Source organism: Asterias amurensis, chromosome 14 (assembly GCF_032118995.1).
Source record: "Asterias amurensis chromosome 14, ASM3211899v1".
In the NCBI taxonomy this organism is placed as follows: Eukaryota; Metazoa; Echinodermata; class Asteroidea; order Forcipulatida; family Asteriidae; genus Asterias; species Asterias amurensis.
The window spans coordinates 16,258,924-16,277,410 of record NC_092661.1 but is presented as its reverse complement, the minus strand read 5'-3'; the positions used below and the strand labels follow the sequence as shown (position 1 = coordinate 16,277,410).

Here is an 18,487-nt window from a genome sequence, read left to right as displayed (position 1 = left end):
ACATGTACTGTGCTCCGCGAGTACAAATCAGTGTGTCTCAATTGTTTCGTCACTGTATTTCCTCCGAGATGGCGGCTGGATGACGTCTATTCAGCAGTTACAGGTCCAATGGCTTCTGACTGGCACCCCCAAACATAATCTTATGAAGACTGCCACCATAGTGCTAGATAGCTCAGTTGGCAGAGCATTGGCCGTTAGTCTGGAGCAAAGATTCTAGAGAGCCAAAGGCGAAAGATGCGGAACTGAAGCGTTATCTATTGTTTGAACGTGAAATACACATAGGCGCCATTTCAGCAAGTGAAAAATTTGTTTCCCATTGATACGAATGGTCATTGGGGATTGTCCTACTAATCTGCACTGATCTATTGTTGTATCAAGAGTTACTTACCAAAATGGCGGCCAGGTGGGATTTCAAATTTCAGCCAGAGTTCCGTATCTTGCGCCTTTGGCGCTCTATAATCTTTGATCTGGGGGCTGTAGTCAATTTGCGTTTGTTCAACCCCAAAGATTTCAAACTTACACAGTCGGTTGTGACTGAGCAAGTCAATTTACCTGCAAACATTACTTGATATCACTCGTATTGTATTTCTTGAGTGAAATATACTGTGAGTTTAACTGTAAATAACACAAACAAGCTGTTAATTTTGAGATTTCATTGGTTTAATCACCATATATGAAATTAATAATTAAAGGTTGTAATCTTTATGATCGGTAAAAGCATTCAAACTTTATTAAACAATTTCAAGATAATTACGAATAAAGGTGTTCATAGTAAAGTGAACCTACTTTTGTTCTACTTCATCAGCTGTTTTTTATTTGAAGTAGTAGAGGAATCTTTAAGCTTCCTGGACTTGATTTCCCAAAGAGCTAAGCCTGATCTTGGGATGTGTAACTATTGCTAAGCAAAATGTGACATCACAATACAAATCGTTACGGCGGTATTTGTTTGAAGACAAATCATAGTCAAAACCTTGCCTTTCAATGTCAGATAAATACATAGAAATATACCAAAACTTTCGGACGTTGGTTGTAAGAACCACAGCTACAAGTTTGCCTGACCTCGCGCTAAGAGTGGGTGGGGTAGGAGCTCTGGACCAAATCCCATCAAAATCATGCAGCACAATGAGATGATTATGTGAGGATCCGGGACGGTCGAGTAAATATGTTACAAAATTTGTAATGATAAGAGTAAAGCCCGGTTCATACTTCATGCGAATGCGAAGTAGCGAATTTGACGTCACAACCCTCCTTTCGCAGCGATCTTCACAGGTGAGTTGAGCAGAGTTGAATTGCTGCGAATTATTCATTACAAATTTGTGAAGTCAATATTCGCTTCGCAATCCAATCGCAGGAAGTATGAACCAAGCTTAAGGAATGAAGCAGTTTTAATTAGAAAACTAAGTTTCGGTAAACTCGATACTAACAGTAAGTTGTAGAAAATGTATATTTTACCCCAAAAGAATAAGTACGAAATATGAGACAAAACACTACAAATTTGACAATTAAAAAGAAAAAAGAAAAAAAACCAAGCACCTAATACAAAACGTAAGGATACCTTCAGCATAATATACAACTTTTAAAAAAACATATACAGCAATTACCAGGGAGGGGAAGTTCCCAATTTCAAAGAGCTACTTAATTACTAGCTAGTTTTTGTGCTATAGGTATGCTATTCTTCTGGTGCTTTACTGTAATGAAAGACAAATCCATGGCGAACGCGCAAGCTGGCTGCCAATTGTCTTACTAACCTAGGAAACATGCATACACAATTTTTTCCGTTAAGGTTAGCAGGAACAGTTGCCTATTGTTAAGTAACGCTATAAATTAGGCCCCTGATATATGATGATACACAATGCCACTGTATTAGAGCTACACGTAACTGACCTTCTTTTTTTTAACCGCATGAGGGCGCTTTTTAAAGGCCAACTTCCTTGCATCACAACAGTTTCATCTTATTTTGCTGAAACTTTCATCTTTGAGAGGAAAAGGCCACTTTTCATTTTGCTAAGGACACTCTCACTGGAAAATCTGAAAGTCTTTGGGACACTTATGGAGTGGCACCAATGCCAGCCAAGACGAGGGGCAAAGGAAGCCAGGGAAAATGAGGTCGCGGTCTCTGTGGCCTTCGTGTAAATCCAGGCCCGTTTAAAGAAGACTTGCATCGACCTTTATGACATGCGGAATGTGTTGCTTAAGGAATGAAATGAAAAAGAAAGTTGTATTTTTTTATGCTGAGGGAAAATATGAGAATTACTTAAGCTTCAAAAACTCTTCCAGGGTTTCTTCCTCCACGGCTTCTTCAAACTTTGCGAAGTCCTGCAACAAAAACAATAACAAAGGGTTTCATAAGTACAAAGATTATAAACAAGTTTAACTACAAAATGTGTGGATCAATTCTGCAAACATCACTCTTTCATAGAAGTGATTTCTGGGTGGGTAATCTCAGAGGTTGACATTTTGTGTGGAATGGCAGATTTAGACTATTATGGACCCATATAATGTGCACACAAAAAATCCTACTGTGTGCGCAAAAACCTGATCCTTTGATTTTGAATATCATGTAATCTCCACATGTGTAAATTTTCAGAATGCTTCAATCTTTAGTGTGTGGGTCCAGCCGTCGATTTCACCAAACTCTTCCTAACTTAGGATGGACTTACATGTAGGATGAGTTCAGTTCCGTATCCGAAGACGTTAGGACACATTGAACCCATCCTAAGTTAAAACGGGTTCGTCGTCCTAACTCGAAATAAGACTAATCCTAGGGTTTCGTGAAATCGGCTGCAGTGAACGTCTGTTCAGTTGTTCAGACCAGTAGAACAAGAATTGTGCCCCAAACACAGTTATTTATTGGTAATACAATCTGCCTTTGATTGCGCCCAGCCATCGATTTCACCAAGCTCTTCCTAATCTAGGATTAATCTTAGGACTTAGGACGAGTTAATTTCCGTACATCCAAAGGCGTAGGACGCATTGAACCCAGTCCAAGTTAGGACAAGTTACTCATCCTAACTCGATATAGGATTAAACCTATTAACCCAAGATGGGTTTGTGCGAGTAACCAACTTCTGCAAAACTACAATTTTCTTTGCTAAGCAGTTTTCTTTTTAAAGCCATTATACGTGTACACTTTCGGAACAGAAAAAAAAATAAAAGTTCACAGATTTATAAATAACTTTACACAAGGTAATGGTGAAAGACTTCTCTTGAAATATTATTCCATGAAATGCTTTACTTTTTGAGAAAACATTAAAACAATTATCAATTCTCGATAGCGAGAATTACGGATTTATTTTAAACACATGTCATGACACGGCGAAACGTGCGGAAACAAGAGTGGGTTTTCCCGTTATTTTCTCCCGACTCCAATGTCCGATTGAGCCTAAATTTTCACAGGTTTGTTATTTTATATATAAGTTGTGATACACGAAGTGTGGGCCTTTGAACAATACTGTTTACCGAAAGTGTCCAATGGCTTTAAGCTCTTAGCTTTATTAAACTTGGCCAATGTGGCAATCGATTGGTCGCAATCCGGTTACCAACATCTTTATTCCACATACTACATCTCTTTGGAACCCCCTGCCTGCTGCATGTTTCCCTCCGTCCTACAAACTAGACTGTTTTAAGAGGAATATCAATAGACCCTTCCCATGAAATATGTAAATTGCACGTAGCGCGTGGGCACTAACGTTTTGGTTGGCAAAATGAGAGAACATCGCGCTGTTTTGTACACGGCTAATGGGTGCGTGACGCAGACGCGTTTGCGCGTCTGCTTAGTGCACAACTCTATGGCGTTTGCCAACCAACAGGGTCTGTACGCATGCGTGAATGTGATTAGCATATTTCATGGGAAGGGTCCATTCCTACCTTTGTCTCCCTTGAGTTCTTTTCACATTAAATAATTTGTCTTCTTGTATCCCCAAACTAAGATTGGCTTTTAGCCTTTTACGGGGCAAACTAGTTGCGATAACCTAACCCTCCTGCCGACGGCGTAGCCGGAGGGTTACGAGTCACTCCCATTCGATGCAGGGCGAAATATTTTAGTCAACTGATTTGCTCATTTTTTACCACTTGAAAAAATAATGACACAAATTCTATGAACACAAACTTAATCCTCAATGTCTAATGAATAACATTCAAAAACACAATTGAGAAAATATTTTGAAAAAAAGGACAAAAACATACCAGATTCCGGGAGTGAAACAGTCACAAATTTCCCAGGTTCTATTTTTGAACCTGTCGCTGGTTACCATGCGCTGACCCCAAGCGCTGAACCCAACCGCAGGTACCAGCCAATTGAATTGACTACCTGCCGACCGAGCCGCAGCCGAGTTTGACTAAACCATTCTGTAAAAGGGGTGTTACAAGGGGTGCTGCAGTGCGGCAGTGCTTTAAGTGAGTGAACAGCGGGCATAGTAAACGGACAGCGCACATGCACTGTCGCGCTGCCTTATAACACCTTATAACTTTTACAGAATGGTTTAGTCCAACAGCAATGAACATTGGGAAGTCACAAAATGGCGAAGCGACAGGTTCAAAATAGAACCTGGGAAATTTGTGACTGTTTCGCTCCGGGATCTGGTAAGTTTTTGTACTTTATTTCAAAATACTTTCTCCATGGTGTTTTGAATGTTATTCATTAGATATTGAGGATTAAGGTCGTGTTCATAGAATTTATGTCATGATTTTCGAAAGGGGTAAAAATTGAGCAAATCTGTTGACTAGCTGTCGAAATTGTACGTGTTTGACCATTTCGCCCTGCATCGAACGGGAGTGACTCGTAACCCTCCGGCTCTGCCGTCGGCAGGAGGGTTACGTTATCGCAACTAGGGGCAAACATGCACACACACAAAAAGTAAAAAATAAAAGTCAAATAACTCACTCCACAATATTGGTCACCGTTGGTGATCTGGGGGGGCAGGGCTTTTTCATCCCCACAAATCTCTCTCATCCTTTTTTTGTCATCTTCGCTCGAAGCGATGTCAACTTCTTCAAACTCAAATTTTTTGCTGGATAAAATCATTGTAATCCTCTGCTGGTGCTTTTTGATCTACAAAATAGATTTCAGAATAGAACAAAGAAGAACAGCAAATTAGACTAGATGCAAATGTATTATACATGTAGGTGTTAAACAATTTCACATGAGGAAGTATAATTTAGTTCAACCATTTTTTGTGAGGTAACAACAGATCAACTACAATTTTTAAGATATGACACTAATTTTTAAGATATGACACTAATTGTATGGATATAACTTATAAGCCTTGAAAACTACACCTTAAAGGCACTCACTCTGGACACTATACGCCTCTCTTAATATTTATTAAATGATCTTTATCGCCTTAACTTAGGTAAGTTTATGTATAAATACAACCATAATGCATTACCCTCTTGTTTTAACTCTTTCTTTACCTTAATGCCATTGGACCCTTTCGGTAAACATAATTGTCCAAGGCCCACACTTCGTGTATCACAACTTATATATAAAATAACAATCCTGTGGAAATTTAGGCTCAATCGGACATTGGAGTCGGGAGAAAATAACGGGAAGACCCACTCCTGTTTTCGCGCGTTTCGCCGTGTCATGACATGTGTTTATAACAAATCCGTAATTCTCGCTAACGAGAATTTATATTGTTTTACCGTTTTCTCAAAAAGTAAAGCATTTCATGGGCTAATATTTCAAGAGAAGTCTTTCACCATTACTTTCTGTAAACCCTGTAAATTATTTGTAAATCTGTGAACTTTTTTTTTTTTCTGTACCAAAAGGGTCCAATGGCTTTAACTTCAAATATTTATTCGTATGATACTCGAACTCGAAGTACTCGTAAGAAAAATCTTTATGTCCATTTCAACAGAACATCTTTATTTAGAAATAGTCTTGTCCAACGTGGTACTATATATTGGAATAGTCTCAGTGATTCACTTAAATCTGCACTTACTTTGTCAAAATTTGCAAAAAAATTAAAAGCAGTCCTTAATTCTTAGTTAAAGTTATGATATATTTTCCGGATGATGTTTGTCTTTGTACCCATACATGTACATGTTTTGTATGTAAGTCAGTGTTGTGGTAGTCTGTTGGTGTATTTGTTTGTTTTGTTCGTTTTTTGTCTGTCCCTAGGTACGGGAACAAAAGCCTTGCTTCACCCTATGCCTAGATGTTGTCCTGTTTGTCATTATCTACTCAACTTCGGTGTAAATTGTTATTGTCTTTACTTCATCTGTGGTTTGCCATTATTTATTCATTACCATGTATATTAACTTTAATGATGTACACAAATGTAACTTTATGGCGACATTGAAATAAATGTATTGAAATGAAATGAATGCATGAGGTACGTCACAATGCCAGGGTTCGACCTTAACGCAGGTCCGTTGGCCAAATGCCAGTAGAAATCGCGGCGGACCAGCTGAAACACCTTGCCAACTGGTCCGGCTGACCAGTCAAAAATATCGGCAGCGGTACTACAGAACTATGACAATTTTTAAACTATTTTCAGGCTCGAATAAAATGTAAAAACATTCACTCAAGGTTTGGATAAAATATAATAAAAATTACTCGAAGTGCCGCTGAACGCTGGCAAACTTCCGACGATCACGCATACACAGCGCAAAATCCCATCATGCAACGCAAAGGCTTATAGTCTTCGTATTAGTTCACGTGTGGCAGAAAGTGTAAGAAATACTGAACGCTAGAGGGCGTTTCAGAATATTCGATAGCGTGGGAATAGACGCCCTCTATTGGTGAAAGTACGCAATAGCTTACAAAACTAGCTTCAATCGCCTTGACAGAAGACCACAAAGCAAAACACATTCTGTCAGCAGCATGGTCGGTCAACGGAGCAGATTTCCGTGTGGGAATAAGAGTCTAGCGTGTTTACGAAAAACGAGCGAGACGGTGAGGCTTCATTCAACAAAAATTACCAAGTTAGGATACTCTGGATGAGCAAAAAGGAGTATTTAATTGTGTTTAGTAAAGTTCTTCCGTCCTGATTTTGGGTAATTTTGTTGTTATTTGGGGCTTGTTTTTTTTTTGCGGGCGATTGGTGGGCGATCTAGTGTATCCATGGTTTTATTGGTCACATATAATGCGCGGTTGTTTGGGGTTTTTTGCGGGTTGATTTCAAGAAAGACTTGGGTTCTAGAATGCAATCATGTGTTAAACAAAGGCGCAGTTGTTTTTGCTGCTTTTAAAAACGTTTTTTAAATGAAAATTTTGTTCACAAAACAGACGCCGGCACCGACCATTCCATACACATAATTGAAAAAAATACCGTCAAACTCGTATGCTTCTTCATGGACTTTTTTGATGTCTACTTTTTGTTGGGGGTTTTTCTGGACGAAAGTGGGAAGATTTTGGGAACTTCGGTACGATGTATTATGTTTATGAATACTTATTAAAACTACAATAATAGGCAATGTTTATACATGATAAAATAACTTGAGCGATCGCACGTAACCCTCCCCCACAGTAGATTTGAAGGCAGTACATAAAAAGTTAATGATATTTTAACAGTCGGTTTTAAAGTGTTTTTTGGGGTGTTTTTATAGTAAAAACACTATTTTTTTTTCTTCATAAAAAAGTTCTTCTTACTTAGGAATACTTTTATGATGAGTGCTTACAATAAACCGTGGACTAAAAAAAAAAATACCTAAATAAAGATCATTTTGCTCTGACAAATAATTTGACCTGTTTTTAAATTAATTTTAATAACGCTATTGTTATTACATTTTTAAAGAAAAAATACTCTCAAATTAATTATCCTTTACGAACACAATAACTTGGTACACATAAATAAAGTATGGCTTCCAGTGCAGTTAAGTTGACGTTGCAAATCATGTTGAATTTTGAAATAGCGACATCGAAAATCGAGCAGTTCAGGTATACAACAGAATACTATTAGTTTAAAAAAAAATAGCATAAAAAATTGACGGACCAGTCAAAAACCTGGCGGACCAGTGAAAAATCAAGCCAACTGGTCCTGCTGGCCAGTTGAAAAAAAAGTTAAGGGCAACCCCTGAATGCTAACCCAAAACGAGGCGATGGGCGCAGCCACTGCAAGTGATGGGGGACTTGCGCCCATAGCCTCATTTTGGGCAAGAATTATGACGACGTCATGCATACAAATTAAGAGTAGCGTATTGTTGCCCATCTTGCTATGCAGGCTGCATTGGTCAATCAAGACACTATATTTACCATAGGCCCTCCCCTGCTGATATTAGCATTAATGTCAACTAACAACTTGACCCAAAAGTGCCTCAACTTATCCAACTCTCCCCTTAATGTGCCCCGCCCATATTTGGAAACAATTTATGTATCCTGCCACCACTTTTTTTATTCATTATGAAATAAATTTTACTTAATTTTTTTTCATGAGATTTTCGTTTTAGTAAAAACTAGTGAAAAAGTAGTGGCAGGATACGGAAATCTTTACAAATAATGTTTTGGTTTAGGTAGTTGCGATAACGTAACCCTCCTCCCGACGGCCGTCGGGAGGAGGGTTACGTTAAGGGTTTAGGGTACTCCTAGAAATATTTCGGTTTCGTCCGCTATCGTCTTACGGGAGACGATAGCGGGTGAAACCGAAATAGTTCTAGGAGTAACCTGGGCTAGTTCTAGGAGTAAGTTTTGGGCTACTTTTTAATGTGTAGGCCCCCCTAATTTTTAATTAACAAAAAGGAATATCTCATAATTATGAGTAAATTAGACATTATTTCATTTCAGACATCCTAACAAATGAAAAAGTGATGGCAGGATAACAAAACTTTTCCACTCCAAAGTAGAACTATGACTACATATGACTAACGAGCGAGGGACTCTATGACTATGAATATGACATGACTAGACCATTTGAATGGTATCATATATATATGAGGATCCTAAGTATATTACTTGCTATCAACTCGCCGTCATCTCCGCTCCTCGAATGTATCGTAGGAGGTCCTGTTTTCGAGGTGTCCCTAAAATCGTGGCAAATCTGTTACCTCTCTGTGCGCGATGTAAACAGTCCCTAGATAAAAATGGTGTGGTTTTATTTGCCAAGCAAAGAGTCTCCTCTCCCTGGACCAAAACTTAGAAACACGTAAGGCTCCACTGGATATTTGCACTTGTAAATGCAAAAAGTTTGGTATTTTAGGCATTTCTACAAGGTACAAAAATATGTCATAATGTTGAGGCCATATAAAAATATTTGCCCACCGAAAAAGTTTCATCAAACCTTATTTCAATTCACAATTCATGATGACCAAATCATGTGACTGATTAATTTGCTGAGCATAGACTGTGCAAGTCTCGCGAGAAATTGAACTTCCGGGACCATTGTGGTCCCAACCTAATGGAGTTTTACGTTGGGGAGATTTTGTTCTGTCAATAATTTTAGTTTAACATAAGTTATGACTCTAAAAAGTGAATATGTTCTTCGGAATGTAAAAATAAGTAATTAAAAACAGAAAAGTAAAATCAGTTCAACAAATTAACGAAGAAAACTAAAGAAAAAAGCTTGACCTCCAGTTTCCGGTTTACTCTAAACAATTAAGAATATTACCCAATTGACGTTTCCATTATCGCTGAACCTATGTGATAATCGCACCAATTGGACGTGATTCACAAACGGGGTTTATTAGAAAAATCATCCAGGTCGATGTCGAACAGCAATCCTCGTCCCGATAAATGTATAATTTTTGCGTTAATTTAAACAAAACAATTATTATGTACACAAAATAAAATAATAATCATACAAAAAGTACGTTAAAAATAATAATCTTTAAGAATTTTTTAACAAATAACAATTTCAATACAATTTGGTTTTGTACAAAAATATACTTTTTTTCGAATTAAGTTCTCGTTTTCGCTACGTGCGAGACTTGCACAGTCTATTCTGGAAAAAAAAATACAGAGGCTTAAAGAAGCCATGTGCCTTATATCCTTATCTAATATTTTTTGAGATTTTCTTTTTTTAACCCTCATATCAATATTATTATTATTAAAATTTAAACATCAGCTTGTTGATTATTATCACTGTTTAATTATCCTCTTTATTATAAATTTTAAGAAAAAAAAGGGGACAAAAATAAATAAAAATCAGATTTGAAAGCCAATGATTATTCACACTTTTTATTAAATTATTTATGTTATTTTTTGCAAATTACCATGGACATGGTTATTTTAAAATTTCATAACAAAATATTTTGAATAAAACGAAGACAACTGCTGGCTATAGAGTCATACACAGAGTCTCAAAGAACACTTGTAGTCACTGCAGATGTTTCTTCCATGTATGGCTTCACCGGGAAACCATGCTTTCTTTTATGCCGTGAAAACAGGAAAAACTCAAAACAAATGGGGCCAGTTGAAGTCATCGAAGATCGGTGTGTAGTGTGAACATTTCAGTGTCCATCAAGTTTTAATATATATGTTTTCATACTTCATATTAACAAAAGAAGATAATTAAATTAGGGCATCGGTTGATTAAGGCATCATTTTTTTTTTCCAATTCAAAGAAAAAGACATAATTAATAGCGTGAAAACTGGTAAGGGGAGGTATTTTTAAAATCATACATGATTCAAGCAAACTCAAATACGACCAGAAACAATGTTTTTATTTTGGGGTCAACTGCATTATGGAAAATGTGCACGTTCACACAACCCGACAAGACAACAAACAACAGACCGAACACCAACCACCATTAACCAAGAGTCAGTGCGCTTTTGCCCTTCTTCATTCTTCTTTGCATTGGTTTTATTTTTTGTAGTCTCTCTAGTCTAGCACTTGAATTAAACCTACCTCCATGTTAGATGAAACCGTCGAAACGTACACTGTGATACCCATGGTGGCGTTACAAATGTGACTCTTTGAAGAAATGAAGGCAAAATGTTAGTAATTCTTGACTACTACAGTTCAATTCAACTTCCGGGATACACACACCACACCTACAAACAGCTAGACTAGTTGAGCGTGAAGTGAAAATCGACCGTGCCCCAACTGCAACAAAACAACCACTATTTGACCTGTAGACTTGATGTGGTAATTTATTTTTGAGGTCACTGGCTGACCTCGATGCTGGGCGCTTCCATTCGCCAGTGGGTAAAATGTTGTTGGGCTAAGGAATATAGTGCATTTAACATACTATTTTTTGGTTTTACCCTTTTATGTGTGAAAATAAGCACTGTGTGCTTTCCCAAGTTCTGTGCAAACAAAAACAAAGGCATTTTTTTCTTCTTCTTCTTCATTAAATTAAATTGATTTATTATTGTAATAAATGCTGTTGAAATTCTCCTCACAGTCATGTATGAAGAACCAACAGAAATCATCTGTGAATTTATCAATACTTTTTTATCATTGATGCTAATTGTAATCCAAGATCCTCAATCACATTAGACTATGGTCAAGAAAATAAGGGAACAGCCGCCCCCCCCCCAAAAAAAAAAAAAAAACCTAAATTTTTTTGTAAACAAAATCAGGGTAAATTCTGGGGTCAACAAGTCACAGTACATAAACTAAGCATTCACGGCACAATCTGGTACTTAATTTCTTAATTTTGAACATAGTTAATGTCATTTTAATCAATAAATTCATGCATTCGTGATTGCAAATTCTATTTCTATGCTCTAAAAAAGGCAAATAAAATATCACTCACTTCTACTTCAGCTTAAATTATTTATTTTTCCCCTAGCCCAAAACAATTAAAGCACTAAACAAGTTTACAAAATCAAGCAAATTTTCAAATGAAGCAAAACAGTTTGGAAGGACTTTTACGAAAAAGTTTTTGAAACAAATATAAATTTTGCCTTCTACCTTTCTCTCTCTATCAAAAGGGGGTTTGAGTGTTTGAGATTGCACACTATAAGTTTCAGCAACAATAAATAAATGAGCACTATGAAAGAATTACATTTAAACATACTGAACACCAGTATTTGGGGTTTTTTTGTAACACAAAACACAATGTCCACAGATTTTAAAGGAACACGTTGCCTTGGATCGGTCGAGTTGGTCCTTGAAAAGCATTTATAACCGTTTGTTTTAAAATGCATTTGGTTAGAAAGATGTTTTAATAGTAGAATACAATGATCCACACAAATTTGCCTCGAAATTGCGTGGATTTCCTTTTACTTTGCGAACTAACACGGTCGGCCATTTATGGGAAGAAAAAATTTTGACTCCAATCAATGGCCGACCAAGTCGACGACTGAAGTAAAAGGAAACCACGCAATTTCGAATGATACTTGTGTGGATCATTATATTCTACTTTTAAAATATCTTTCTAATCATATGCATTTTATAACAAACGGTTACAAATGTTTTTTTAAAGACCAACTCGACCGATCCAAAGCAACGTGTTCCTTTAACAATCGAACGGTTCCAGTAACCAAAGGTATTCTTTGACTTTAAATAAAATCAACAAGCAAAAACAATTGTCCACAAAGACACAAACGTCTGAAATTATATTTGCATAATTCAGAGTACTGATTAAGAGCTTTACATATACAAGGCTTCCTAAAAATCTGACATATATAATATTATTAAATACTATTTGACTAGAAAACTAATTTACAATATTATTGCTATAAACATTTCTACAATTCCATGATTTCTTATAAATAGGGTGTAGCTGCTGTGAATACTTTATATCCTAGACCCGAGACCTATAACTTAAATTATTTCATTGATTTGTTTTCTTTTTCTAAATCCACCAATCCCAGTTTTTGTTTGAATAGTGAATGGTTTCATAAACAATCTATGCACTGAAGAAAAAAATAATGCCTGAAATGACCCAGCTATTTTAAATAAAAGGTCTTCAACATTAGTCCAAGAAGTTTGAATACACTTAGAATTGCAGTCACAGTCTTTGGCAACAAATTTAGACATTTTGAAAACAAACGATAAAACTAACATTTTGGGTGAATAAATTATTACCTATATGTATAACTTGAATGTGAAAAACATGATTGCAAATATTTCTTTGTAATTATGCTAGTTTAATGCACGCACATTTGCTTAGCACAGAAAAATGCTGTTAAGTAGAACTGGTAACCATCCAAAGTTCAATGCAACCTGTATGGTTTATGACTGGTTCCCACTTAGTTTCTGTTTAGCAAACAAGTCCGGTACTCAACAGCTCTATTATTCTGTTGAACTTGGGAAAAAAAACTTGCTTGCATACATCTGATAAGAAGCAGTTTTGTTTCGCTCGATGAATACAAAAAGCCAACTACACAAAAATAGCATGTCAATTACACATGATTAAAATGCTGATAAATAATTTGAGTAGTATCTAACTGTGCAGAAAACTGCGAACAACCCCTAAGGCAAATGGAGTAGTCCAGCCTTTTTGTGTAAAAATATACAGCAATTAATACCTCATTAACAATCATGCAGCAGCCATTGTAACTCTCCCTTCAACCATTGCTTTTGCTATGAGATTCAAAGTGAGGCTTGGGGTCAAAAACATAGTCTGGTTCCAACATGTATGTGACCAAACTGCATAATTACACTGTATGAACACAGTGGATGTTTCTACTGAAAGGGCAAGTTTTTACCTACCAAAGTTGGAAAACTATGGGAAGCCATAAATGCCAAAATGTGTCAGCAAATGTGTATTTCATGGACAATGAGGAGCTGTGACGTGGGTGTTCCACAGTGGATTTAGATTGTAGTGTCACTCACTCTGCCTCTAGTTAGAATGCATCTTACTCTGCTTATGCTTAGCACTGTTTGAGAAAAAAGAGATTCTGCTAATCGCCACTCCATAAGCAGACAATGTCTGCTCACAGGCTTTGTGAAATTGGGCCGTGGCTGGAAGTATATATCTCAATAAATAAAGTAATATTATGTTACTTGATAATGCTGGGTTTTTTTGTTAACCCTTAAAGTTCGATTGGCAAGAAGCATTTCAGAAGGCTTTTCCTACAAAATACTACATTTTAAGGTGTCTCAACACCTTAATTGTTGGACTTCTGACAAGATTGGTATGTTAGGCCTCAAGCCACCCAAGATTGGTCTGGTCCAGTAGCACTCTGCACTATTGCTAAAAAATGGAAGTTCAGAACCCAGATCTTAGACAACATGCAAAATTCCACAAACATACATGCTTGCACAAGTCCAAGCTTTATTCTTACTCATTTGGCAGACAGTAATAACAATTATGGAAGTGGCTTTGTGTATATAGCGCTCATATAACCGTCACTCAGTCACGATGAAGGCGCTTCAACATACAGCATTTTCCTGCATGCTATTGTCGAGCTCAGTTTTTGAAGTATGATACCTTCTCCCTTCCATCCAAAGGACCATGTAATGTAGTTTACAAGGTGCTGTGGCGCAATATGCAGCCAATCAGACTAGGAACACCAGGGCAAACCCCTTCTCTTATCGATAAATTTTTTTTTTTTTTACTATACTACTGAGCTGTCATGCCAGCCCATGCCATGTGGTGATCACGTGAGTTCTCAAATTTTTGTCTGACATCTGTGTTTTGAGCAAAAGTGACGCCATTAGAGCAGAGTGCTATGAACCAAAATGGAACAAAAGCAACAGATGAATTTTGGAAGATTCTGAGCTGTTAGAGTTGGGTTAGTAAGAAATTCCTTTAGAAGGATGACGGTTTTTCATTCCCGATGCTGAAGAACCGACTCTACAGCTTGAGGAATTCATCCAGTGTCTCATTCTCGACAGCAGCATCAAAGGCATCAAAGTCCTACAAAAATGAAAACAAGACAAAAAAATATGAAATTATTAACTGATTAATAAGAAAATGATCTTGGTCAAATTTCATGGCTCTGCTTACCCCTTTTTTATATGATCACCATTCTTCGCTAACTGCACTAGACTAAAAAAGAAGCTAATTGCACTCAGACAACCACATCTAAAAGTAATATAATATACAAAAGATATTCGCCACTTTGGAATTTAGGATCCATATTTTTTTTTTTTCTTTTTTTTTACTGTTTTACTGTTTTACTATGCAAGTCGCCCAAAGCAAGGCTAAATGCCAATCTAGGTTAAGGGCTACAAGGAAGAAAACATAGACATGCAGAAACTCAGTGGAGCTGAAGGTAGGAATTAGGAGTTGACATTCCTCTTAAAAGATGGAAGGTCATAGGATGAAGGGAAACATGCACCAGACAAGGAGTTCCAAAGAGATGCAGTACGAGGGAAAAAGCTACTGGAGTAGCTCTTTCTTCTACATCTCGGCACAACCACAGTATAAGGATATTTGCTCCTTCCATGTTCCATTGTCCATGCTTTACTAGGTGTTCCCAAAGACGACAACATTTCTGATGGAATATTTTTCAGTTCAGCAGTGCCAACTGTTTACCTCATGAGCTTTCAGAGGCAAACACAGTTAAATTAATTTTAATGTAATTTAAAATTTCCTTAAGAGTTCGCCTTACCCCACAATGAACATCGTCGTTGAAGATTTGAGGCGGCAAGGCTTTAGGGTTGTTCAACAATTCTCTCATCTTGTGCTTTGCCTCTTGGTTTGTGGCTATGTCAATCTTTTCCAGATCATACCCTTTGGAAGACAGAACAAAATCAATCTTCCGTTGATTTTTCTCCATCTGCATCAGAAGAGGAAAAGAAGTGGTTACAATCTTTCAAAACTATCCGAGATACTGTGTCAGCTGCAAAGCTCTGAACCTCTATTCAGACAGCATGCATCAAAACAGCCCAGGTTGGACTCCTCTGTTGCAAGTGCAGTGGCACTGACTGACGTCCTACCAGGGCTAGCCTGGGGCCAATTTCATAGAGCTGCTTAAGCAAAAAAAAACTTGCTTAAGCACGAACATAGCTCGACTAACCATGGAGGAATAAACTAGATTATTCCTCCATGGACTAACTAACTGACTGCATGCAATGCAACGGAGAGGAGACCGATGGTTGAGAGCTCGCCGTCGTTTGCATCGTCGTCACTTTTCACATGAGAGGGAATAGAAAACAATTATTAGAAACACTGTTCGCGTAAAATCAACAACGAACCTACCTCTAACGTCGATGTAATGGTGGAGAAGTAGAATTTGATAACCATGATTGCGTTTCAAAATGCACACGTTCGGGGCAGAATCAACGAGAAATCTGCCAAATACCTTCGCTATTTGGACTATTTCGTAAAATCTCTGCACACACCAAATCTTTGACAGCGCACTTTGTCCGGATTCCTCAGCTGCAGCCCGAAGAGGGCGCTCTTTTGCAGCCACGCGCCACGCCCACTCGCCTGCGCAACATCATAAAGCTGCTTAGTAATTTTTAAGCTGCTAAGCAAAATATGACTGGGCACCAACTGCAACAATGTCAACTTTAAGGAACTTTGGCTGGTATCAGTTTCTGCTGCGCAATTTTTTTCTGTGCTTAGCAAACAGAGGCTTTCAGCCACAGGCTCTGGGGGCCCCTTGGCTGCTTGTGGCTGCGACTAGAAAAACGCCCGAAGCGAATGCACGAACTTCAGAGGCCCTTACATTCTTTCACGTGTGTTTTGTTTTCTTCCTGTCATTCTTTGAAGAATGACCCGTTAAGTTTTTTTCCCATTTCCGGGGACAAATTGAATTTAAAGATGCTCTTGTTGTTGAACTGATGATGGCTTTTGTCGGCTCATTTTGAATAGTATACAAAATCTGTCAGTTTTTCTTGAAGACTTCTCCCGATCCCCTTTGAAATCTTGTAATGTTATCTTTATTATGATATTTTTACAGTTATCATTAATGAGTACTTTGGGTGTCATTTCACATTCTTTTACTAATTTCTTGAAAATTGTTATGTACTTCTATTCTTAATAGTCTATTAATATTTAATTTACCACTAGACTCAACGCATTTTCTTTTGTATTAGTATCATAAAATAACAGCAACAGAACTTTTTTTTTAAAGTGAGTCCTTTCTCTAGATATAATCTAATCTAATCTAATCCAAACTAATCACAGAGCATCCGCCTGATCAAGTAAAACAACAAGCCGCTTAAAAAAAAATCGACAACGAATAAGCCACAAGAAACTTGTCTGCATCATTTTTTGGAACATAAACTCTTTGAGCCGTTATAATAGAGATGGTTTAGCCTTCCAAAACTCACACTCGAGAAACGTGGATAGAAAACCAGAAAACACAATTATTGCGGCCGCTGAGTGTCACACGGATAGTAGACCATAGGTTTTGAGTCAGCACAGTCTAAGGTACACTTTGACACATGTTTCATTGTTGCACTCAAAATTTCATTTAAACGTCTAATTAGCACTAATTAAGGGCCTTCTTAAGTACACTTAGCACCATTATTTATTTTCTTAAGTACGGAATTCATAGTCAGTGGACCATGGCATTTCAATATATGAAGAAATTTTGCCTGCACTCAACATTTCATTTAAATGGACTTTTGGGTGAGTTGAGTTCCCCCTCCCAACGCACTACTCGGTGCGCTTAAGAATTCACATTTTAAGGTTCCCTCGTCAGGGGGCCCTGCACATCCCACACCTCAAACTTTTTGCACTCAATATTTTCAATAAAACCCTGCTGGGCTCCCGGACTAATAACTATGTTAATGTTATTGCCAACCTATCCCCATCTCACTTTCGTGTAAACAGCTGCGCCCAGTTGAGACTGCTGCTCGCGTCTATGGTGTATTTCAAGGGAGTGAGTAGAAGAGATTGCTTTTGCAGGTGATGAAATTAGATAGATCACGTCATGTTCAAGTTATGTAGCTATGTTAGCATTCTATAAGGAAGACCGATGGTGACTTCCCTGCCTTTAAAGGGAATATCCAACCCCACCGGCTGGATCCGATCCCCGGTGGAGTCATTATTTTGCCCGGGGTGGTGGTGGTGGTGGTGGTGGTGGTGGTGGCGGGGGGGGGGGGGGGCAATCTCCATCTATTCAATTGTTTTGCGTTTCAGAAGGGAACCACAAGGGGAGTCAGGGCAGACGGAGCAACCGAGAATTTCTTTTACCTCTTTTACCTGGAGGACGGTGCGCAACATCGTTGGGGGGGGGGGTGGGGGGGTGGGGGGGGGGGGGGGGGAGAAACGGGTGGTGGTAGGGTTAAAACAATGAATACATTGTGATGTTATATTCCAACAGTGTTCAGGCACGCGAGAGCGGGGGTGCTGTGGTTGTTGCAAATGAGCACCCCTACCCAAAGCGAAGGGGTGCTAGAATGTGCTATAGCACCCCTACTTTTCGTACGTTAAAGGAACACGTTGCCTTGGATCGGACGAGTTGGTCAAAACAAAAGCGTTTGTAACCGTTTTGTATATAATGCATATGGTTGGAAAGATGTTTTAAAAGTAGAATACAATGATCCACACAAGTTTGCCTCGAAATTGCGTGGTTTTCCTTCTACTGTGCGAACTAACACGGTCGGCCATTTATGGGAGTCAAAATTTTGACCCCCATAAATGGCCGACGTGTTAGTCGACGAGGTAAAAGGAAAACCGTGCAATTTCGAGGCATGTTTGTGTGGATCATTGTATTCTACTTTTGTAACATCTTTCTACCCATATGCATTTTATA

The 18,487-nt window shown here is 38.0% G+C and overlaps 2 protein-coding genes across 2 annotated transcripts; both read right to left on the bottom strand.

Annotated features, from left to right (window-relative positions):
- Nucleotides 1-638: 638 nt before the first annotated feature.
- On the bottom strand, nt 639-11,010 carry LOC139946850 (SH3 domain-binding glutamic acid-rich-like protein 3). Its single transcript, XM_071944590.1, has 3 exons — nt 10,785-11,010; nt 4,883-5,050; nt 639-2,316 (listed from the first exon to the last, which is right to left on the bottom strand). Exons 1-3 carry the CDS (start codon nt 10,827-10,829, stop codon nt 2,251-2,253), a joined length of 279 nt encoding a protein of 92 aa, XP_071800691.1. The 5' UTR covers nt 10,830-11,010; the 3' UTR covers nt 639-2,250.
- Nucleotides 11,011-11,524: 514 nt separating this feature from the next.
- On the bottom strand, nt 11,525-16,153 carry LOC139946848 (SH3 domain-binding glutamic acid-rich-like protein 3). The gene is made up of 3 exons (XM_071944587.1): nt 15,979-16,153; nt 15,389-15,556; nt 11,525-14,691 (listed from the first exon to the last, which is right to left on the bottom strand). Exons 1-3 carry the CDS (start codon nt 16,021-16,023, stop codon nt 14,629-14,631), a joined length of 276 nt encoding a protein of 91 aa, XP_071800688.1. The 5' UTR covers nt 16,024-16,153; the 3' UTR covers nt 11,525-14,628.
- Between the last annotated feature and the right edge of the window lie 2,334 nt (nt 16,154-18,487).